The following is a 23,974-nucleotide window of genomic DNA, read 5'->3' as shown; positions in this document are numbered from 1 at the left end:
CAAATCAAGTACATTTGAAGAACTTGCAACTCGTGCCCATGACATGGAATTGAGCATGGCCTTCACTGGATATGAAAGGCTAACCTTCTATGAGCCTCGCAAAGGGAACGACAGGTAAGTAGTCAGGAAATGGAGCAAGTTCATACCCAAGTCTGAAAGCAAAGAAGATATGAATGTGAACTCATCACTTATGAAGTTCACGATGAAGGTAAGCAAGAAGCAGAGTGTGAAATCAAATTCTTTTCAAAATAAACCAAGTGGAAAGTTGACTCTAAATGAAATTCAAGAAAAAGAGAATCTATTTCTAGATTATGAAGTGCCTCCAATTTTTGAAAAGCTTCTCGAGTTAAAGTTCATTGAACTTCCAGAGATGAAGCGACCTAATGAAGTTGGGAAACCTGATGATCCAAATTACTGCAAATATCATCGACTTGTGAATCATTCTCTTGAGAAACACTTTGTCTTTAAGGACAAAGTTATGGACTTTACTCATGAAAAGAAGATCGTTCTTGAAGATGAGAAGGGAAGTACGAACTAAGTCTATTACCTTTGGCTCATTCAGTCTAGATGAGCTACGCAATTTAAAATAAATCAAAAATGAAGAATTACTGGAGAATAAAAAAGTCGAAATAGATCAGCCTGATAATGATGAAGGTTGGACGTTGGTGACTCGTAGTAGGCGTCATAAAAGAAGCCCACAAAAAGAATCAACAGAACAACCAACAAAGAAAATGATGGAAAAAAAACCAAGGAAACATAATCCAGTTAAGCATTTGAAGAAAGCAAAAGTAGAGGTACACCAACCTTAAAATCCACGACATCCAGTGACCTTGGAGGAGTTCTTGCCAAGTTGGTTCCGCACAAAGATTTTCCATGATGGTATTGAGGCCTCTTGTTGCAATGCTGATAGAGGGGAAGAAAAAGGTGGCGACCTACCATTGGCACTATCTTCGGAAAAGATCATTGAGTCCATTCATCAAGAAGTTAATGCTTGCGAGAAAAACATTACGTTTACAAATGACGATCTTCTACTAGGTGAAAATCCCCATAACCACCCATTATACCTAGTTGGCTATATGCAAGATGAAAGGGTAAATCGAAATTTGGTTGATGGAGGATTCTCAGTGACTATTTTTCCAATTCGCACGGTGAAAGAACTTGGCATCTCTATGAACAAACTCTCGAAAAGTCGTTTGATGATTAAGGATCCATAGGCGCGATCAGGTTGGGAAATACCATTGAAAATATACAATCAAGTGCATGGCTACATGTGATCGATGCAAAGACTTCATACAACATCTTGCTTCGAAGGCCTTGTGTCACGACACAAAATCGAACTAGTCGTGATAGAACCTAACCCAACCCGCTAGGTAAGCCAATTCACAAAAACACAATCCAAATGAGATTAATGATAAGTAAATGATGGAATAACTGAACTTTTATACAACAACCTAGGGACTAGTAGTACAAGTCATGAGCCACTAAGACTTTATATTTACAAAGCTGGTATGAAATAATATTAACAACATATTTTTGAAATATGCATAAACAAAACTCAAATCTAAACTACCAAGAACAAATGTTAGCTATGTATGGAAGTCAGGTACGTCTTTAATGTCAGCTCCCGCCGTACACAGCAACATCAGGTCCAAGATCTGCACGCAAGGTGCAGAAGTGTAGTATGAGTACAACCGACCCCATGTACTCAATAAGCATCCTAACTAACCTTGACGAGGTAATAGAAGCAAGAACTATAAATGATACTCGATGATCATTTGTGTAGTTCATAAATTCAACAAGTATAGAACAGATATATGCTCAAATCAGGTAAATCACAGGTAAAAACCACCTTGGTGCTCAAAATTCCTTGTTTTAAAGTGTTATACTCAGTCAGCAATACATCATATAAGGAGATATACAAGTAAATCAGATAAACAGTCATGTGCAAAGTGTGCTATCATACTTCAAATCGGCAAATTTTATCACAGAAATAGCGATTACCAAGGTTATATTAGCCTCTTTGTAACCTCAAACATGGCTCAAATGGTTCACAACAATGTTACAAATACGAGGAACAATATAGCTTAAAGCTTAACAGTCAATTCTAGGCATATCATAGCCTAAGCACTACCCCGAGAATGGATAAATACCCTGGTGCTCGCACATGGGCTCAAACCCCCCATATATGCGCACCCATAGCATGTAGTTATCACAAATAACTCAAGCAACTAGTGCCTCAACCAAGTTTAGATAATATACTTACCTCAAACAAGCCAAAACAAATATCGAGTAAGCCAAACAACACTCTAGAAATGACATCCCGCGCGTATCAACCTCTGAACGGCTCGAAACTATCCAAAAGCAATTCAAAAATATCAAATAATGCCATAGGAGACAAATCCAATCGATAAAGTCAAAACTCAAAATCAACCAAAAAGTCAAACTCGGCCCCGTACCTCAGAACCCAACAAAACTTATAAATTCCGATAACTCATTCAATTACGAGTCCATCCATACTAATTTCACTCAAATCTGACTCTGTATCGATGTTCAAAACTCAAATAATTACTTTAGAAAAGTTTAGACAAAACCCTCAATTTCTCTTTTGAAATCATCAATAAAATGCAAAAATCAAAGATGGAAGCATGGAATATAATCAAAATCGAGTTAAAAATACTTACCCTAATCCATGTGGTTAAAACCGCCTCTAAAATCATCCAAATCCGAGCTCCAAAACTCAAAATATGATAAAATGACCAAAACCTTCGAATAGAGTACTTTATAAACACTGCCCAGGAATATGCTTCGCGAACGCAAAAGGGCCCTTGCGTTCCCGATGAACAAAAACTCACCGCAACAAAATGACTCTACGCATTCGTGGCATAGTCCTAGCGAACGCGATATACAACAAACCCAGACCTTCACAAACGCGGCAATTACTTCGCGAACGCGAAGACATTTCCTCTAGCTCCCAACTCCTTAATATGAACGTGACACTGTAGTACGAACGCGGAACACAATCAACTTAACGTTTCACGAACGCGTGCCACATATCGCGTCTGCGATGAACAAATTCACAGTAGACTAAAAACACACTTCGTGATCGCGTCTGGACCTTCGCGATCGCGAAGAACACCAAAGGCAACAAGTAACAATAGAAAACCAACAATACCATGGCCCAAAATGGTCCGATACTCGTCCGAAACTCACCCGAGTCCCTCGGGTCCCCGTCCAAACATACCAACAAGTCCCAAATTATAATACAAACCTACTCGAGGCCTCAAATTACATATAACAATATCAAAACCATGAATCGCACCTCAAATCGAACTTAATGATATTTTGAACTTTTAACTTTCAAAACTCGTGCCGAACCATATCAAATCAAGCCGGAATGACATCAAATTTTGCACACAAATCCCAAATTTTCAACTCCTAGTCAGACTTATGAATATTCTCAAACCTTCAAATTGTCAACTTTCTCCAATTAACGTCCAAACCTTCAAGAAACATCCAAATACAAATCCGGACATACATCCAAGTCCAAAATCACTATCCGGACCCAACGGAACTATCAAAACACCGATCCGCAGTCAAATACACAAAAGTCAAACTTGGTCGACTCTTCCAACTTAAAGCTTCCTAGTTGAGAATCATTCTTTCAAATCAATCCTGAATCACTTGAAAACCAATACTGATGATTCATACAAGTCATAATACACCATATGAAGCTACTCAAGACTTCAAACAGCTGGATGGAATGCAAATGCTCAAAATGACCGGTTAAACCTTGGATACACGAGAATAAAGTGGTGCCATCTACCTACCATCAATGTTTGAAGTACTACGAGGGTGAAGTCGAGAAGAAGATAGTTGCTGATGATAAGCCATTAACCAAGGCTGAGTCACACTTCCCCGATGCAAAGTTCTACTTGAAAAACCACATTGTGAAGGAGCTAAAAACTGATGATGTCAAGAAGAGAAAGAATGACGAGTCCACGACCTAAATAGCTGAGGCGACTGCTGGTAAAGCCAAAGTTGCTGTTGAGGAGGTGCACCCTATCTCAAATAAATCTCATAGAGGGAACATCGTGTCTTATGGCAAGAAAGTAACTCCTACGCTCCGCTATGTCCCTAAAAAGAAGAAAGAGGAGGGTGAATCATCCAATCTCCAAACTAATATGCTAAGGGGATTAACTCTTCCGATCAAATGAATTGAGGCAGTAAAGCTATCCTCAATACTACTTGAAGGGTTCGTTGCCCAAAATCATTCACAGAATATGGCACTCCCTACAAAGCGTAGAAACAAAGGTTTTGATCATACATGCTATTTGAAAAAGCTGGATATAATCCCAATGAGCCGTCAAAATTAAGGAAGCTCCCGTCAGAAGCTGGTCATAGGCAGCCATGTGAAGGTCTGGGATACAAGAAACCGTCACCATTTCACTTATTCATAAAAAGAGCAAGCAACAATTATATCACTATAGAAAATGAATCTACTGCTTCTAACAGGCCTTCTATCTTTGATTAACTTGGAAAACCAATTGTGGGGACTTATGTATTAGAGAGATTGAGTCCATTAAAGAAGGGGAACAAGTTCCAAGGAAATTATCGAAATACAAGAAAATCTATTTCTCCTAGAATCCAGAAGATCTTTAAGGATTTCCAAAGTCTGGTTCCTTCTAGAATTAGACGACATACAAAACTCATGGTTTCGGGTGATAAGGTACTGAAGGTAAAGCCATACATTGTGGTCTACACTAAAGAATGTGATGAAGATGAAGAAAGTGTGGGTTCTTCGTATCATGTTACTACACTAGACGAGCAAAGTACTTCATCTCTAATGGAGGATGACAAGAAATTAGAGGATCTTTCATTATGTTATCACATATCATTCAATGATGGGGACCCTCAAGAAGATGAAGATGCAAAAGATGCTCCGCCGGAACTTGAAGAAGGGGTGAAGACAACAGTTGATTCCTTAAAAGAACTCAATCTTGGTATTGATAAAGAACCAAGGCCCACCTACCTAAGTGTTTTACTAGAAATTGATGAAGAAAGCGCTTATATTGAGTTACTCAAGGGGTATAGGGATGTCTTTGCTTGGAGTTATAAAGAGATGCCTGGCTTGGACCCCAAAGTAGAATTCCATAACCTTGCATTCAAGAATGGTGCTCGTCCTGTTAAGCAAGCCCAAAGGCGCTTTAGGCCGGACTTGGTTCCCCTGATTGAAACCAAAGTTAACAAACTGATCGAACCTGGATTTATTCATGAAATTAAATACCCAACATAGGTTTCAAATATTGTTCCCGTGAGAAAGAAAAATAGCCAAATTCGAGTGTGCGTTGACTTTAAGAATCTCAACAATGCATGTCCCAAAGTTGAATTCTCGTTTCCTATTCCAGAGTTGAGATTGATGTAGTACTGGTTATGAGGCAATGTCTTTCATGGATGGTTCGTCGGGCTATAACTAAATTCGCATGACACCAAAAGATGAAGAGCTTACTGCATTCCGCACCCCCAAGGGTATTTATTGTTACCAGGTAATGCCTTTTAGCTTGAAGAATACCGGTGCTACTTACCAACGGTCTATGCAGAATATTTTTGATGACCTTCTCCACAAGAATGTCGAATGCTATGTTGACGACTTGGTGGTAAAATTAAGAAAGAGGAGCGACCATTTGAAAAATTTGAGAATTGTGTTTGAGATGCTCCGGAGGTACCAACTTAGGATGAATCCATTGAATTATGCCTTTGGAGTTACTTCTAGAAAGTTCCTTGGTATCATTGTCTGGTATCGAGGGATCGAAATTGATCAAGCCAAAGTAGATATAATTTTGAAAATGCCTGAGCCTCGGGATGTTCATGAATTGAAAATTCTGCAATGAAAGCTAGCATACCTTAGGAGATTCATCTCAAACCTAGCTGGGAGGTGCCAACCATTCAATCTCCTCATGAAAAAGGGCGTTCCTTATAAGTGGGACCAAGCTTATAGTAATGCCTTTGAAAGTATTAAAACTTACTTGATAAAGCCTCCAGTTTTGGCAGCCCCTATACCTGGAAAGCCGTTAATACTATACATTTCGGCACAAGAAAGGTCTATTGGAGCGATGTTGGCCTAAGAAAATAGTAAAGAGAAAGAAAACTCGCTTTACTACTTGAGCAGGATGATGACACCAAATGAGCTGAATTATTCGCCAATCAAAAAGTTATGTTTGGCGCTAGCCTTATCAATCCAAAAGTTGAAGCACTTCTTTCAAGCTCATGTCGTTCATCTTGTTTCTAGAGAAAATCCCATCAAGTTCATGATGCCAAAATCTGTCCTTAGTGATCGATTAGCAAGGTGCTACCTCGAGTTTCAACAATTTGAAATTGTATACATCTCTCAAAAGGCTATAAAAGGACAAACGTTAGCAGACTTCTTGGAAGATCACCCTATACCTGATGATTAAGAGCTTACTAACGAATTACCTGATGAGGACACAATGGTCATTGAAGTTCAACCTCCATAGAAGATGTACTTTGATGATGTTGCATAGGAGCTGGTGCTGGTGTAGTACTTGTCACTTCTCAAGGTGAGGTTCTTCCCTACTCTTTTATGTTGACGCAACTCTGTTCTAATAACATTACTGTGTATCAAGCATTAATACCTGGGCTTAAATGCCCATATCATGATTATGCAAAATAATTAATAGGAAGGATAGGTGACGTGACTATTCAATATGTGCCTAGAAAAGAAAACAAGAAGGTTAATGCTTTAACTGCTCTAGCTTCTTCGCTAACTCTGCTTGATCAAGTGCAGGTTACTATCTACAAAAGATGGGTAGTACCGCCGCCAAATGTGGGTGAGAGTAAGAAAAATGAAGTAGAGCATGTTGTCGCTGTTTATGAAGTTGATAAGGAAGATTGGCGACAACCCATCATTAACTACTTGAGCTATGGGATACTTCTAGAAAATCCAAGAAGATGGACTGAAATCTGCCATCACGCACCGCGTTTCCTCAACTACAAAGATGCTTTACACAGAAGATCATTTGAGGGAGTACTCTTGCAATGTTTAAGGGAAGATGAAGCACTCCAAGCTTTGCAAGAAGCACATTCTGGGGTATGTGGATAACATCAGTCTGGACCAAAGCTCCACTTCCATATAAAACGGATGGGATATTATTGGCCAATGATGGTAAAATATTGCTTGGAATATACTCGAAGATGCAAGGTTTTCCAGTTCAACGCAAATTTTATTCATCAGTCTCCTGAACTGCTATATCCGACTGTTGCATCATGGTCATTCTACACTTGGAGATTGGATATTATTGGACGGATACCAAAATATTTTGGTGGACATTTGTATATCTTGGCCGCAACCAATTACTTCTCAAAATGGGCGGAAGTTGTTGCTCTTAAGGAAGTAAAGAAGGAGAATGTTGCAAATTTCACCCGAGTAAATATCATCTATCTCTTTGGCATTCCCTGCTACATAATAATGGATAATGGCAAGCCATAAGACAATAGGTTAATGAAAAAGATTAGTAATCGTTTTTGCTTCAAGCAACATAACTCTTCTATGTACAATGATGCCGCCAATGGTCGAGCTGAGGAATTCAACAAGTCTCTATGCAACTTGTTAAAGAAAGTCATCTCTAAATCTAAACAAGATTGACATGACCATATAGAAGAAGCTCTATGGTCATTTAGGACAAATCACCGCACACCAACACAAGAAACCCCTTATTCACTTGTCTATGAAATCGAAGCCATTTTGCTACTCGAGCGTCAAATACCTTCATTACTATTAGCTATTCAAGAAGAGATCACTGATAAAGAAATGCTCGACTTCGACTAGCAGAGTTGGAGGCTCTTGATGAGAAAAGGCTGGAAGCTCAACAGAGTTTTGAATGTTATCAAGCTCGGTTGTCTCGCACATTTAATAAAAGAGTTCGCCCAAGGTTCTTTCAAGTAGGAGATCAAGACCTTGCCATATGAAGACCCATTATTACTTTCCATAAATTTGTGGTTAAGTTCACTTCAAAATGGGATACGCCATATGTTGTGCAAGAAGCTTACTCAAGTAGGGATTAATGGTTGATGCATATGGCATGAGAGTCGACCCTATCAATGGGAAATATTTTAAAAAGTATTATCCCTAAAGTTGCTACCCTCCTAGATTCACGAGCCTAAATTGTATATCATGAAGCTCTTCAAGTTTGAGCAAAATCTTCAAGTTGCAAAGCTCATCAAAATACGAGCTTAAATTGCAAGTCACTGTGATCCTTAACGTAAGAGCATAAACTGCATGTTAATCATGGCCTGCAAGAGTATAAACTGTGTACGGCCCAACAAAAAAAAGGTACGCCAGGTTGAAAAATCCGAAAGAGGCGGCCTAGGCAAAGTTAGGACATTAAAAAAAGAGAGAAAAAACTCACCCATTCCAAACTACGGTTGCCCCTCTTTACTTGGAAACATGAAGAGTTTTCAGAAAAAGATAAAGTGGGCAATTATGAACAATTTTTGCCCGTTTGATACTCTATGGGAAGCATTTGAAAAAGTTTGACCGAACCTTGCTTCCGAAGTTGCCTGCATATCATTTGCTTTAAAGGAATCAGGCCAGTGTAGTTTTGGAAAATTTTGGTAGCTGGGATGACCGAAGAGCTGTGATTTCACTGTTGTTACTGCTGTTACTGCTTGTTGAACTCCTTATTACACAAAAATCAAAATCAAAAGAAACTAAACAAGCCTATTAGCTATGAGTTATAAGATTCATATATATGTCTTCTGAAGCTTGATCTTTGAGTCTTGACTTGTTCTTCATGCAGACTTTTGATCTGAACCTTGATGCTTACTAGCTGCAGGTGCTAGTTCATTTTTCTACGACATCTTCTGATCAAAAAGGAAAATGCAATGTTCGTGACTTCAGTCATGTCTTGAGCAGTACATGTCTTTTCATCCACTTCTGCATTTTGGATTCACTTCTTTTTTTTTCTTTTCTTTTATTTATTCTGGAATAAGACTTCTTCTTTTGGTCATCTCGAACCTTGTGCCTCGAGGTAAAACCTGGTCAGACACCAAAACAAACGAACGAAATTTTTCTAACCCAGTTTTTACAAGAAAAATTTTGTGAGTTATTGTAATATAATTCTAAACTACTTCTTTATTAAAAGCAATGAAATATCGAGAATGGTATACCTTGAAGAGATCATGATGATTTTTTTTTTTGAGATGGTATTTCCTTCATTGTCCAAATGATATCTCAACTAAGGATTGATGTGCCTTATGTCGAGAAAATGCTGCTAGGGAATGGTGTACCCTACATAAGCAAAGATATCAGAGAGTGGTGTACCCTGCACTTAAAATAAAATTAACTAGGGAGTGGTGTACCCTATGTTGGAGAACACAGCTAGGGATTGGTGTACCCTATACCGGTAAAGAGACTAGGAATGGTGTACCCTATATTTGGAATGCTATCAGGGAGTGATGTACCCTGCGTTTAAGCTCAATCAACTAGGGAGTGGGGTACCCTATGTTGGAAAACACAGTTAGGGATTGGTGTACCCTATACTGGTAAAGAGACTAGGGAGTGGTGTACCCTACAATTTAGCTCAATTACAGTAATGATATTAGGGAGTTGTGTACCCTGCATTTAAGATCAATTGGTAATGATATCAGGGAGTTGTGTACCCTGCGTTTAAGCTCAATCAACTAGGGAGTGGTGTACCCTATGTTGGAAAACACAACTAGGGATTGGTGTATCCTATATTGTTAAGAAGACTAGGGAGTGGTATACCCTATGTCTAGGAATAATATCACATAGTGGTTTACCTTGCATTTCAGCTCAATCTAACAGTAATGATATCAGGGAGTGGCGTTCCCTACATTTCAGATCAATTGATAATGATACCAAGGAGTTGTGTACCCTGTGTTTAAGCTCAATCAACTAGGGAGTAGTGTACCCTATATTGGAAAACACAGCTAGGGATCTGTATACCCTATACTGGTAAGGAGACTAGGGAGGGGTGTACCCTATGTCTAGGAATGATATCAGGGAGTGGTGTACCTTGTATTTCAGCTCAATCAAACAATAATGATATCAATGAGTGTTTTAACCTACATTTGAAATCAATTGGTAATGATATCAGGAAGTGGTGTACCCTGCGTTTAAGCTCAATCAACTAGGGAGTGGTGTACCCTATGTTGGAAAACACAACTAGGGATTGGTGTACCCTATACTGGCAAGGAAACTAGGGAATGGTGTACCCTACGTCTAAAATATCATCAATTAGGGAGTGGTGTACCCTATGTTGGAAAACACAGCTAGGAATTGGTGTACCCTATACAAGTAAGGAGACTAGGGAGTGGTGTACGCTATGTGTAAAATATCATCAACTAGGGAGTGGTGTACCCTACGTTAAAAAATACAAGTAGGGATTTGTGTACCCTATACTGGTAATGAGACTAGGGAATGGTGTACTCAATGCCTAGGAATGATATCAAAGAGTGGTGTACCCTGCGTTTCAGCTCTATCAATAAAGATATCATGGAGCATTTAAGATCAATTAGTAATGATATCAGGGAGTGGTGTACCATGCGTATAAGCTCAATCAACTAGGGAGTGGTGTACCCTATGTCTAAAATATCATCAACTAGGGAGTGGTGTACCCTATGTTGGAAAACACAGGTACGGATTGGTGTACCTTATACTGGTAAGAAGACTAGGGAGTGGTATACCCTATGTCTAGGAATGAATATTAAGGAGTGGTGTACCCTGCGTTTCAACTCTATCAACAAAGATATCAGGGAGTGGTGTACCATGTATTTAAGATCAATTGCTAATGATATCAGGGAATGGTGTACCCTGCGTTTAAGCTCAATCAACTAGGGAGTGGTATATCTTATGTTAGAAAACACAACTAGGGATTGGTGTACCCTATACTAGTAAGGAGACTAGGGTGTGGTGCACCCTATGTCTAAAATATCATCAACTAGGGAATGGTGTACCCTATGTTGGAAAACACAACTAGGGATTGGTATACCATATGCTGGTAAGGAGACTATGGAGTGGTGTACCCTTCGTTTAAGCTCAATCATAAAGGGAGTGGTGTACCTATGTAGGAAAATGCAGGTAGGGATTGGGGTACCCTATACTGTAAGAAGACTAGGGAGTGGTGTATCCTATATCTAAAAGAATGATATCAGGGAGTGGTGTACCCTGCATTTAAGCTTTATCAACAAAGATATCACGGAGTGGTGTATCCTGCATTTAAGATCAATCAACTAGGGAGTGGTGTACCCTATGTTGGAAAATAACAGCTAAGGAATGGTGTAGCCTATACTGGTAATGAGACTAGGGAGTGGTGTACCCTATGTATAAAATATCAACTAGGGAATGTTGAACCCTATATTGGAAAATGCAGCTAGGGATTGGTGTGCCCTATACTACCATGATTTTATTTTTTTTTCTTTTTCTCTTTCTTCTTATTCTTTTTTTATTTAGAAAATAAGTAAATGCGGGAAATAATTTTGAGAAGACTCCCCTTTTGAGAGTTTTTTTTTGTAGAGCTATTTTAGTCTTCCCGCGATTTCTTTTTTGGTTGTACATGTTTCTTGCAAGGTTGTTTTTGGATTGCACATGTTTCATGTTTTTCAACAAAGAACAATTGTTAGTTCGAAACGGTGGTTGGTTTTGTGGCTTGGAGTATTTCAGTCACTTGATCTCAGCCCATCTTCTTTTGATGGTGATTTCAACTGCAACTGATTGTTTCCTGAATACCGATTGCATTTCTGGCCCGGAGAACCTTTGGTTTTTCAAACCTTTTCCATGATGGCTAGTCATGTAGCGGGACTTAACCTTTCCAACTTTATTTTGCCTTTGTGGGCATTTAACTTTGACTTCTTTATTCAAAGTTCTAATTTCAGAGCATTGGGGAACCTTTGGCTTTTCAAATTTTGCATGACGGTTAGTCACATGGGACTTAACCTTTTCAACTTCATTTCGCCCTTGTAGGCACTTCAATTTGATTTCCTCCTTCCTAGAGTATTCAATTTCAAAGCATCGACCACCATGGCCAGTCGGGGTTGACTTGATGCCCTTGCCGAGGCTGGGTGCCTTTTGAATATATTAGCTTGTGTCAAATGAGAGCCATGTAAATCAGTCTTGCCATTTCTTTTTTTCCTTAGTTTTTGGAACAAAGTTAGATCGAAAATAATTCAAATAAAAACAAGCAATAGAATGGAGAATGAGTTTAATCACGAGGTATCCCTTTCGTGGAACAAAAGACGGACTTATTTGAGAGTACATGTGGACTTCAGTGAACACGACATGCCTTTTGGACTGAATGTCTGATCTGTGTGAACCGTCCGACTCTTAGAAACCATCACAACTTTTGCCTTGAAACATGAAACCTTGCCCAGTACTGTGTTGATGTCAGGGCTGTGAGGACCCTCTTTTCGATCAGTAGCGCCCTTTGCGGGTTTTCACTAGCTGACCTCTCTCATTTCTTTTCTCATCGTCACCTTATAGTTCCCTTTGCAGGTTTTCACTAACAAGACTCTCTCATTTTTAGTTTCTGTACTCACCATCGCCTTAAGGTGACCATGAGAGTTTTCACCAACAAGACTCTCTCATTTTATTTCTCTCATTTTGGTTGCATCATATCCAAGTAATTGTATCCTCCAATTTTGAACATTCTCACTGATTGATTGGAAGGACTTGAAAAGGATTTGGATTAAAAGAATTTGGATTGAATTACAACTTTGGAACCTTTCGAGCGAAACCATTACCGAACCATTATAACATCTGCCCCAATTTTCACTTTTAGGGGAATATGGATTTTTGTATGCTGTGACCGAACCCCAGCGTGAAGCTGCCTACGTATCATTTTCGAAATTAGGTCGAACATAGTTCAATTAACTTGAACTTTGTTTTTGATTTTCTTCTTGTTTTTCTTTTTTTTCTTTTTTTTTCTTTTATTTTTTTCATTTTTTTTCTTTGTTTTTCTCAGGTGTCAAAGTGTGGATTTCATATAGTAAAAAAAAGGGACGTGCTATATCTGAAACGTACGAAATATAGTAAATATCTTTTTTTTCTTTTTAATTCTTTTCCTCTTTTCTTTCTTTTACATACAAAGTTCCAAAGAGGGTAATCAAAGAAGTATAACCGGCTCAATGGGTTTGCAAAAGGTTGATAGTTTTTAGGTAGCTAGAAAAAAGCCTTCTTCATCCAATCAGAGAGCATTAATGTTGTGTAGAGGGTCAAACATAGTACCTTTTGACTGCACTTGCATTGACTGTTATCTCGGGGATATTTCCTTTGATGTCTCCCTAGTACCACGCTCCTTTTAGCAACACTCTTGTTACATTGTATGGCCCTTTCTAATTTGGATAAAATTTTCCTTTAGCTTCTTCATGATGTGGGATGATACTTTTCAGAACGATCTGCCCACTTCAAACTTTCTGGGCTGCACTTTCTTGTTGTAGGCACGGGCCATTCTTTGTTGGTACAATTACCCGTGACAAATTGTGGTCAATCATTTTTCATCCATCAAAGTCAATTGTTCCAATCGGGCCTTGACCCATTCTTCATCCTCAATCTCGACCTTTACAACGGTCCGAAGAGAGGGAATTTCAATTTCTGTTGGTATCACGGCTTCAGTGCCATAAACCAACAAGTAAGGGCGGTTTCATTTGGACTTGGTTTAGGCTTATTGTTCCAATTCTCTGTTTATTTTCTTAAAACCTTATCTTCATTGCATTTTGCTTCCTTATTCATTATTTCGAAGTCTGGGAGTGTTTTAGGATATAGGCATAAAGTCCGCAAGCATGTCATGTTATTAAAATCTGCATTTAACAGAACTAAAAAGAGAATAAGAAAAGTGACAAGATTAAGGAAAACAACATTCATGGACGATGAAATATTGATTTCATTTATTTGAATTTTAAAAGATAGAAGAGTTTACATCAAAAAGTAAGGCAATAAAGTAAAACATCCGGATTACACCCTGAAATAATCCAGACGCAGATAGTACAGCAAGACCGGCTACCGAGATTCCCGTCTGACAAGAAACTTTCATGTTTTGGCGACCATTTTAGGTTTTTCTTTCTGTTGCGGCAATGGCTATAATGGCTTTCAGTGCCGGATCAAATTACTCATGATCATAGATCATTCCAACAACTGGCCCATTGTTATGAGTGGGCAAAGGATTGTTCGTCACATTAGGGGCCTCATCATCCTTAAGAACAATTCTTTTAGCTTCAACTGCCCTCTTGAAGGACCAACAGTCCTTTATATCTTGTCCCACTACCCCAGAGTGGTATTCACATCTAGCATCAGCTCGGTGCGAGGAGGACTCGGGGTTTGGCCGGTTTGGGGCCACTGGCTGCAGCAGACCTAGCCTGATTAACTTTTAAAAACAAACTTGAATATGATTCACCAATATGGGTGAATTGATTTCTTTTGAGAGGATCTCTTGGACGAGGATTGTATTGTGGATCATTTTGTTGGGGATTATATGGAGCTTGGTAGGGACATGCATTTTTGAGAGGTGGAGCTCGATTTTGTGGATAGTTTTACGGTCGTGTGTAAGGTTGCACGTTCATCACCGCATAGTGAGGCAGTGCCACGGCATATGCAGCATCATGATGCGGGTAGTAATGTTGTGGGATTCTGGGTGGCATATATGATTGGTTGAATGACCTGTGGGCCCCCTCGAGCTCGAAGCTAGCATGGCTCCCTCTTCTCTCTTGTTTCTATTTATCAAACCCCCTGAACCATATTGAACGGTCTATGATGTGGCCTTAAAGGCAGCCTGCCTCAAGATTCGGCCAGTTTTCAAACCATTTTCGACCATCACTCCAATTTTAATGGCCTCAGCAGACGGCTTCCCCATAGAAGACACCATGTTATAGAAGAAGTCCGACTCTTGGGCCTGTACGAAGACCGTAACCATTTCTGCCTTATCCATTAGAGGCTTTACCTCGGCGTCCTGCTCCCGCCACCTGATTGCATACTCACGGAAACTTTTCACGTTTTTTTTCAAATTGGACAAAGAGTTTGTATCGAGAGCGATTTCCACATTATACTGGAACTCGCAGGCAAAATCTCGGGCCAGATCGTCCCACACATGCAAATGAGCGATTTCTTGATCCATATACCATTCAGAGGCAATTCCTACAAGGCTCTCTCCAAAGTATGCTATTAAAAAAATATTTGTTCCACCAGTGGCCCTTAGCTGGTTGCAATATCTTTACAAATGAACGATCGGGTCTCCGTGCCCATCGTACTTTTCAAATTTTGGCGTCTTAAAGCCAGCTAGTAACTGGACATGGGGAAACATGCACAAGTCAAAGTAAGAGACACTCTTTTGGCTGCTCAGGCCCTGCATATTCTTTAAACTCTGCTCCATGCTTTTATTTTTTGAGCCATTTCATCCCACTCGGGATTTTTGACTATTCTTTCTTGCTCAACCAGAAACTTATACTGTGGAGGTTGAGTATATGAGTCCGGAGTGACATAGGTCATATCCTGCTGAAATTGTGGGCCCTGGAATATGAAAGTTGGAGGTTCAAAACACGACCTGGGCATAGTTGGCTATGTCACGGTGAAGACAGGTGCTGCGGAGAACAGTGTTGGCGGTGCCCTTGAAACCGGTGCCTGGGGGCTAACCACGGAAGGCATGCCAGGACCGTTAGATGGCATTGGAGGGTACCCACACGGGATTAACGGTTTGGACAGAGGAACTTTGGTAGCACCACCTGACCTTGGGATCAACTCATGGAACCCAGGGATTGCACTTGGAGGTTCCCTACCATTAGACCAGGCATCCCACATTTCCAACATGCGGAGACGCAATATCCTATTCTCTTTAGCAGTTGCTGATTTTGGCTGTAGAATAGTCGATGTCAGCTATCCTCAGGGTTGATAATTGGTAGATTGCTTTCGTAGTTCATCGTAACATTTCCTTTGGATCTTGTGAAGTAAGGATGGGAAGCCAGATTACCAACGAAAACCATCCACCTGAATAGAACTGGCTATATTGCACACACAACAACTTTGTTAGTTTTGAGATATTTAAGAGATAGGAAATTGCATGTTGAGATGCAATGCACCTAAACAGTTAAACGCTTCTACCATGTGTTTGCAACGTCCGCGTGTTTCATCCCGGCTTTTAATTTTCTGCACTCCTTCTATTTCTAGCTCTCTGTTGGATTTACCGCTCTCTTTATTTTTGATCTCATCACTCTTGAGTTTTGCCCTCCTATTTTGTCACTCTTTGTTTTTCCTCTTCTGTTTTATTTTTTGGTTGCTCTTTGGTTTTTCTATTTTATTTGTTTACTTTCACTCAAATTATTTATGGCTATGATTGCATCCGATGGGGATTGCCTACGTATCATGACGCCGCATGAATTATATTGTTACATAGTTCTGGGATACCAGGAACATAGTAAATAGGCTAACTCTTTTTATTTTCTTTTTCTCTTTTTCTATCTATATAAAAATATTTGTTTTTCGTTTTTGGGAATTTTTGAAAGAAAGACTTCTAAAGAAGAACGAAAATATTTATTTAAATTTAGATTTCAATTTGTTTTTCTTTTTGGAATTTTTGAAGTAAAGACTTCGAAAGAACAAAGAAAATATTTTTCGGATTTCGATTTGTGTTTTTGAGAATTTTTAAAATTTGAGAAAGTCTTTGAGAATTTTTCAGATATATATATATATATATATATATATATATATATATATATATATATATATATATATATATATATATATATATATATATATATATATATATAGAGAGAGAGAGAGAGTGTTTTTTTTTTTTTTAGAATTCTTAAAAGAAAGACTTCTAAAGAAGAACAAAAATAATTTGGATTTCTGAGTTTTCCTTTTTTATTTCCGAAAGCAAACTTCTGAAGAAGAACGAAAATATTTTTGGATTTCAATTTTCACAAATTTACAAAAGAAAGATTTCTAAAGAAGAAAGCGAATATTTTTTTAGATTTTTGGCTTTGATTTTGTTTTTTAATTTTGGAAACAATACTTCTAAATAAAAAAATATATATTTTTGGACTTTGATTTGTTCTTTCTTTTTCGAATGAAAGACTTCGAAAAATAAGAAAAATATCATTGGGTTTAAAAAAAATTGGTTTGGGATTTTTTAAGGAGGGACTTCTAAAGAATAAATTAAAGGAAAATATTTTTGAATTTTGTTTTTAAAAGTTGGGGCCAAACCTGATGAAGGTTGCCTACGTATCTCACATCCGGTGACAATCAGACCTGCGTAGTTCGGTCAGTTTTTCAAAATCGAGAAAAATGACATGTTTGAAAATTTAACTTATTTTGTAACGACCTTCTAAAACTTCAGCAGAGTTTCGGGATTTTTCTTTCCTTTCTCTTTTTTTTTTCAAATACCAGAATTTTTAATGTAACGACCCGAACGGTCGTTTTGAGCCCTGGCACGTCATTCAGTGGTTTGAAGCCTTGTGAAGTTTCACTTCAGGTATTGTGACTTGCACGTGTGGTCGAAATTTAATTTCAAAAAGTTCGGAGTTGATGTAGAAAGAAAATCCTCATTTCGGAAGCTTTAAGTTGGAAGAATTGACTAAGGTTGGACTTTTGAGTAAACGACCTCGGAATTGGGATTTAAAGGTTCCAATAGGTTTGAATGATGATTGTGGACTTGGGCGTATATTCGGATCGGGTTTTGGATGACCCGGGAGCGTTACAACGCTTATTATAGAAAGTTGGCATTTTGGAAGAATTTTTATAAATTTGGGTTGAAGTGTAATTTAATATTATCAATGTCCGTTTGGGATTCCTAGCCTAGTAATAGCTCAGTATGGTGATTCTCGTCTTAGGAGCGTGTCCGGATGTGGATTTGGAGGTCCGTGGGTCATTTCGTGGTCATTTGGCGAAAGTTGAAAATTTGAAGGTTTTTGAAAAGATTGACCGGGAGTGGACTTTTTGATATCGGGGTCGAATCTCAATTTCGAAAGTTGGAATAGGTCCTTGATGTCATTTGGGACTTGTGCGCAAAATTTGAAGTTGTTCCAGATTGATTTTATATGTTTCGGCGTGAGTTGTAGAAGTTGAAAGTTCATAAGTTCATTAAGTTCGATTTGAGATACGATTCGTAGTTTTGATATTGTTTGATGTTATTTGAGGCCTCAAGTAGGTCCGCGTTATGTTTTGGGTCTTATTGGTATGTTCGGACATGGTCCCGAGGGCTCGGGTGAGTTTCGAAAAGGTTTGGGTTGTGTTGCGCTCGTTTTTTATGTTTCAACTTCGTTTCTTCAAGCATAAATGGTACCACATTAAGAAAATGAGATCAAATTTCTATTTTTATTGAAGCATTAGATTCGTATCATAATTACGGAGCCATAGCAAAAAGAATCGTCAAATTTAGATATTGTATGAGGAAGTTATGCTCATTTTAGTGTCGGAGAAGGGAGTTGGTGTTGTTGCTTTGCAGATGCGAAGTTGGGTCCGCATCTGCTACCCCGCAGGTGCGAAAATTGGTCCGCAAAAGCGGAAATTATAGCTGGAAATGCGCAGGAGCGGATTTTTTGTCGCAAAAGCGAAAATCCCTGAGTATATAAAAACCATACCGCGTTATTTTGATATTTTGGGCATATCTTGAGTTCTAGAGCTCCGTTTGAGGTGATTTTTGCGGCGTTGTTCTCGTCTCAACAAGGGGGTAAATATATGACCTTTATTTTGATGTTTCTCCATGATTATTTCCGTTGGTTATTATTTTTATCCGTGTTAGGATTGTAGAAATTAAGATTTTGAGCCCTAAAGTTGAGAAATGGTAAATCCTTGATTTGAGGGTCGATTCATGGATATAATTGGATAATTTTCTGAATATAGACCATATGAGTTATGGGTAATATTTATTTTCAAAAATTTTTGGAATCCGGACACGTGGGCTAGAGGGTCGACTTTATTGACTTTTCGAGCGGAGTTGGGGATTGTTATAAATTGATTTATTATGAGTGTTAGAGTATATTTTTATTGGTTTGCATATTGTTTGACTAGTTTTGGAGCGATGGGCATCGATTTGAAGTGTTAGAGTGGCGTTGGAGCCGGTTATGGAACTTCAGAGCGAGGTAAGTCTCATGTCTAACCCTGTGAGGGGGAAACCACCCCTAGATGATGTAATTGTTATGTGCTACTAGTTGTGGGTGCTACGTACGCACGAGGTGACGAGAGTCCGTACGTAGCTAGATTTATGTTATTGTTCGGGTAGACTTAGGCTCACACCATGCTATAGCTGTACTATTTGAACAGTCTCTTGCCTATTAAATTCCTTTATTTTTTTGTTACGACTTGAGACTAGACTTGTGCAGAGTGGTAGACTCGTTATTGTAGAGATCGGACAAACTTATGAATTGCCATGGTATAATTGTACTCCTCCAACGAGTTGATTTATGTACTCATGCTACACTTGCTGCACATTGTTGTCCAGGTACATATATGTCTGGCGGTCTTCTGGGCGCAGAGGCGCAGATGTTGCGGGGACTTACCGTGAGATGCATTTTATGTTACGATCCGCAACCTGCAGAGTTTCCATCAGAGTTATTTATACTCTCCTATCTAATTTATATTTCAGACAGAGGTTGAATTGTATTATATTTCCTAGTTGATGCTCATGTACTTGTGACACCGGATTTTGGAGGTGCTTATGGGTGGTTCATTGTTGTAGTCGTGAACATATTATCAGTTACCATGTAAAATTCTATTTCTTACTACTTAATTTATGAAATTCTGATTTCAAAAATACGAAAATGAGTAATTGAGTTAATCATCCACTGTTGGCTTGCCTGACGGTGGTGTTAGGCGCCATCACGACCTTTAGTGGATTTTGGGTCGTGACATTCAAGAACCGGGTAAATTTTCTCTCTCCTATCTTCTCTCTCATGGATTTTCTTGATTATCTTTCCCTATTCTAAAAGTCGGTCAACATGCAAACCAGATCAAACAAATGCACAAGTAGCATGTAAGATGCATTAGGATGGTCTTTTATTTTGGGGTACACCTGTCCTAGATGGACCCAACCCTTGTGTTGAGTCCCCAAAGTCAAATGCATGTGATGCAAACAAGCGTACCTACTAGGGATCCAGCATGAGGCTTTGTTCTTCTAAGTTTAAACCTTAAGGTGTGGAGTTCTAGACCTGGCTTACCCGAGCGGACAACTCGAGCCGGGAGGGGGGCAACGTACCGGGAACCAAAAGGTCATTCGATTTTGTAACTTATCTGATCCTCGTTCTAAAATTAGGGGTATGAAACTCTAATAGAAAAGAAGCCATGCCAGCGTGCGCTTCCTGGAAGATATAGAAGACTCAGATAGAAGGAGGGTATTGTAATAGTTTATATACAATTCACGGTAATATTAAAGAGGTAAAGAGCGACATTTAGCACATTAGGCCCAAACACGTAAAATCAGATAATATACAAAATCCATGTATAGAAGTCATCTAAGCTCGAATTCTGAACCCTGAACCAGAAGTTCTGGGTTCGTTTCCCTAGCAGAGTCGCCAGAACTGTCACACTTCCTTTTTGCGGGGAAAAGGAGTTTTCAAATTTAAGTAACATTATTGAAATGGGATTATTTATTTTCATTTTTAAGAGTCGCCCCTTGGAATAATCATTTACGACGTCCCAAGACGCCATTTATTTTAAATCCCAAATCAAGAAAAGTTTGACTCTATTTATGGTCCGCGGATACAGAAGACCGGGTAAGAAATCCTATTAATCCGGGAGAAGGTGTGAGGCACTCCCGAATTCCGTGGTTTTAGCACGGTCGCTTTACAATTACACCTGGCCTCACTGTCTGACTATTATATGTTTTAAACCTATTGTGCGTTATTACCCTTTTACCGCTTTTAACTAATATTGTGGCCATTTTAAGTACTTATAAAATTTATTTGAACAAGTTATGATGTCGTACACTTGTCATTTTATACACATCGCAAATCGCGCCGCGTGAAATACACCCGCGATTTACGGCATGTTTACTTATTATTATTTTAAAGTTGTAAGGTCAAGTCACGTGAACGTGCACTTGAATTTGGGATTATGTGTCACAATTATGCCACGAGAACCGTACCTATAACTATGACGAATTATTAGTTAAAGCATGCCTAAAGCAACTACGGGTATTCCAAGATGTTTATTTTCTAAGATTTGGGATTATTGGAAAGGTCAAAGGGTTATGAAATTCATTCGTGGGTAGGTAAAGCTTATTGAAGCTAATTGCTAGATATACACAAGAGTAACCCATTTAAAAAGGACAATATTAACTTAACGGTTTTTGTTTACATTTTTTGTTGTTGAGAGCATTTGAATAACTGGTTGTTTAGTGAACCAGCAACCCCTTACACCGCTTGAAAAGTCACTGGGCATGATAAATATAGGATTTAAATGACCCCAAACGAGTATACAAGTCCAATTTCAACTACACTAAACTGAATTCACTTTTAGAGACCCAGATAAATCTGGGGTTCTAGAGTAAGCCCAACAGTGCCAAAATTCGGCCAACAATACTAAGCAAAAATATTTTATGATCAAACAGCTTTGTCTCATACATAATCAAAGAGATCTGAGAATTGATATCATAAATTACAAGATATGCTAATCTAAAACAAAACAAACTACTTTCATGCTTCCGTTACATATTCTCCACAAAAGAAACTTCTCCAAGCTATGGTTTTCACTCATTCAAATGGCATCTCATTCTACCAAAAATAATCATTGGATTATTCTAGCAAATCAGAATTCTATGCATATTACTCCAAACGAACAAAGCCACCAAAAATCGAAGTCCAACAGTTAAATTTAGAGATTTGGCACATGTCATCAGTTATGCTTCAAATTAATAACACTTGATGTTCAATGGTTGTTCATACAAATCAAAGAACTAATCTCATGATCACTTTTATTGTTGTTGTTTAAATCATAGCTGATTTTAGGCATTAGCTAAATCAAAGCATTTCAACACCAATTTCGAGTAAACTTCACGAAATAACTATGAGATCAAATTACATTACATAATCACCACATTTCAACTGAGTTTACAAGCATCCTATTTGTGCCAAAAGCCTGATCGAGAATAACAAATTCAAACAGGTAGCAGTAGGTAAAACTGGACAACAAAATAACCAAAATTTTATTTTTTGAATTGAATAGAAAGTATAAATTTAAGACGTGTACCTAGCTGTTTAGGAATTGATTAGAAATTGTCAAATAAAGGCTGGATGATAGAAGGTTGGAGCTCAGCAAGGTAGATACAGCAGAATCAAGCAGCGAACAACAACAATGTTTAAAATACAACAATGTTTAGAACCCAGGGAGATAGAAACAAACAACAACAGCTTCGAACAGTACATAAATCTCTTTTCTATCCAATGTTCTTTTGCTTTATCTTCTTCTTCTTTTTTTTTGAAATTTTTGTATTCTAGATCTGAAATTCAGATTTGAATTCAGAGAGTTGCTTCCTTTTTGCTCTTGTAAGAGTGAGGTGTGCACGAGTCTAGAGGAATGAGAGTAGATGAGAATATGAGTAACTGGTGTGTGTGTCCATATGAGTGAGTGTGAGAGTCAGAAATGCAGAGATTCCTTTTCAGTTAATTTCTTTCTTTTGCCTCCCTTTTCCATTTCTATTTTACTCTTTAGTCCCTAATACCTGGTCATTTCTTTTATTTCCTTGCAAGTTAGTCCCTCCTAGAAGCTTCCTAAATAACTAACTAAGATTCCTTATGTTTTGCTTTCACAATTGCCCCCTAAATTCTCTATTTTTACCCTTTTCTTTTATTTTATTTCTTTTAACTCTTTTAATATACCTATCAGAACTCATAACATGGGCCTGGGTCGAACAAGTTCAGGTACACTGCCTAGGCTCAATTTTACTAACTCTATCAATAACCTAATTAAACTAGCCTAAATTAACTAAAACCTGATAAAACAAAATAAAACAATAATTCACCTAAATGAAATTGTAATTTCATGATTTAACACTAACAATAATTAACACTTAAAGAGGATATGTGAATCTGACTAATTGATGATTAATGCAAACTAAAGTCATCAGATTTGATAGAATCATAGCATGGGACAAAGAAAATATGATAATCGAAGAAACAAAACTGTAAACAAAAGAAACATAGAAATATACCTATTTGAGCTAAATGGGACGCCAAAAGAAAGTTTCGGCAAGTCGGAGAAGTTGTTACACAAGCACTAGCCGGAGTTTCCTCATACAGTTAGTGTTATATGTGACAATTTCTCTTGCAAGGCCAGGGAAACAGAATGGAATCGCTTGAAGAAGATGCTGGCCAGTCAACGGATTTTGACCGAATTCCGCGCGGCCATGAAACGATGCGAAACTAACTTTAATCGAAAAGTCTCACGAAACTAGTTGATTGATATAAGCAACATCGTCGTAGGAGCCCTGGTGTGGTTGATCATTAAAAAGGAGGGAAAATCTAGGGCTTTAGTTTGTTGATCTACAAATCGAGAAACTCTAGAGAGTTTTGAGGGGAATGGAGAAGATATATGAGATGACAAGAATATGGTGGTTGTCTGGTGAAAATGTGGAGGTGATTGGAGACAGGCCGTTGCCGTGGGCGATTTTCGGCGGCGGCATAGGGAGGAGGTTAAGAGAGGGTGAAGAATGGGTCTGTCAGGTCGTTTGGGGGTAGGGGCTAGTTCCGAAATTTATAAGGGGGGTATTATTAGTTCCCAACCGTTGGATGAATCTTTATGAACAACGGATATCAACTAGGTCAAAACGGGGTCGTTTGGTCTTTGAAAGGGCTGGACCATATATGAGGCCTGGGTTGGGGCGAATTGGACGTGTCTTTGATGCAAAACTGGGCCGTCCAAATGCTTGGCCCAGGTCCTATTTTAAGCTTAGCAGCTCCTTTCTTCTTTGGCTTTGATTTTCAAAAGTAGCCACTTAATTCTAATTAAACCTATTTTGCA

General features: G+C 38.5%; 2 protein-coding genes and 1 long non-coding RNA gene across 3 annotated transcripts; 1 reads left to right on the top strand and 2 right to left on the bottom strand.

The window, feature by feature from the left end:
• The first annotated feature begins 5,480 nt into the window (after positions 1 to 5,480).
• On the top strand, positions 5,481 to 7,660 carry LOC138892084 (uncharacterized). The gene is made up of 4 exons (XM_070175778.1): positions 5,481 to 5,543; positions 6,803 to 7,105; positions 7,250 to 7,441; positions 7,550 to 7,660. The coding sequence occupies exons 1-4, from the start codon at positions 5,481 to 5,483 to the stop codon at positions 7,658 to 7,660; spliced, it is 669 nt and encodes a 222-aa protein (XP_070031879.1).
• Positions 7,661 to 14,774: 7,114 nt separating this feature from the next.
• LOC138892083 (uncharacterized) lies at positions 14,775 to 15,140 on the bottom strand. The gene has a single exon (XM_070175777.1). The coding sequence runs from the start codon at positions 15,138 to 15,140 to the stop codon at positions 14,775 to 14,777; it is 366 nt and encodes a 121-aa protein (XP_070031878.1).
• A 6,383-nt stretch (positions 15,141 to 21,523) lies between these two features.
• LOC104103322 (uncharacterized) lies at positions 21,524 to 23,704 on the bottom strand. The gene is made up of 2 exons (XR_687884.1): positions 23,166 to 23,704; positions 21,524 to 21,729 (listed from the first exon to the last, which is right to left on the bottom strand). It is a non-coding gene; the product is annotated as an uncharacterized lncRNA (long non-coding RNA).
• Positions 23,705 to 23,974: the final 270 nt, after the last annotated feature.

This window comes from Nicotiana tomentosiformis, chromosome 5 (assembly GCF_000390325.3).
Source record: "Nicotiana tomentosiformis chromosome 5, ASM39032v3, whole genome shotgun sequence".
Classification (NCBI taxonomy): Eukaryota; Viridiplantae; Streptophyta; class Magnoliopsida; order Solanales; family Solanaceae; genus Nicotiana; species Nicotiana tomentosiformis.
The sequence above is the reverse complement of the archived record's forward strand: the minus strand, read 5'-3'. Positions and strand labels throughout refer to the sequence as shown.

Bases quoted from the DNA above. Each gene is read 5' to 3' on its own strand.
- LOC138892084 (XM_070175778.1), top strand. From the start codon at position 5,481: ATGACACCAAAAGATGAAGAGCTTACTGCATTCCGCACCCCCAAGGGT. The intron at 7,106-7,249 runs GTATGTGGATAA...TTTATTCATCAG, and splicing joins TGCAAGAAGCACATTCTGGG to TCTCCTGAACTGCTATATCC. The intron at 7,442-7,549 runs GTAAATATCATC...TTTTGCTTCAAG, and splicing joins ATGTTGCAAATTTCACCCGA to CAACATAACTCTTCTATGTA.
- LOC138892083 (XM_070175777.1), bottom strand. From the start codon at position 15,140: ATGGATCAAGAAATCGCTCATTTGCATGTGTGGGACGATCTGGCCCGA.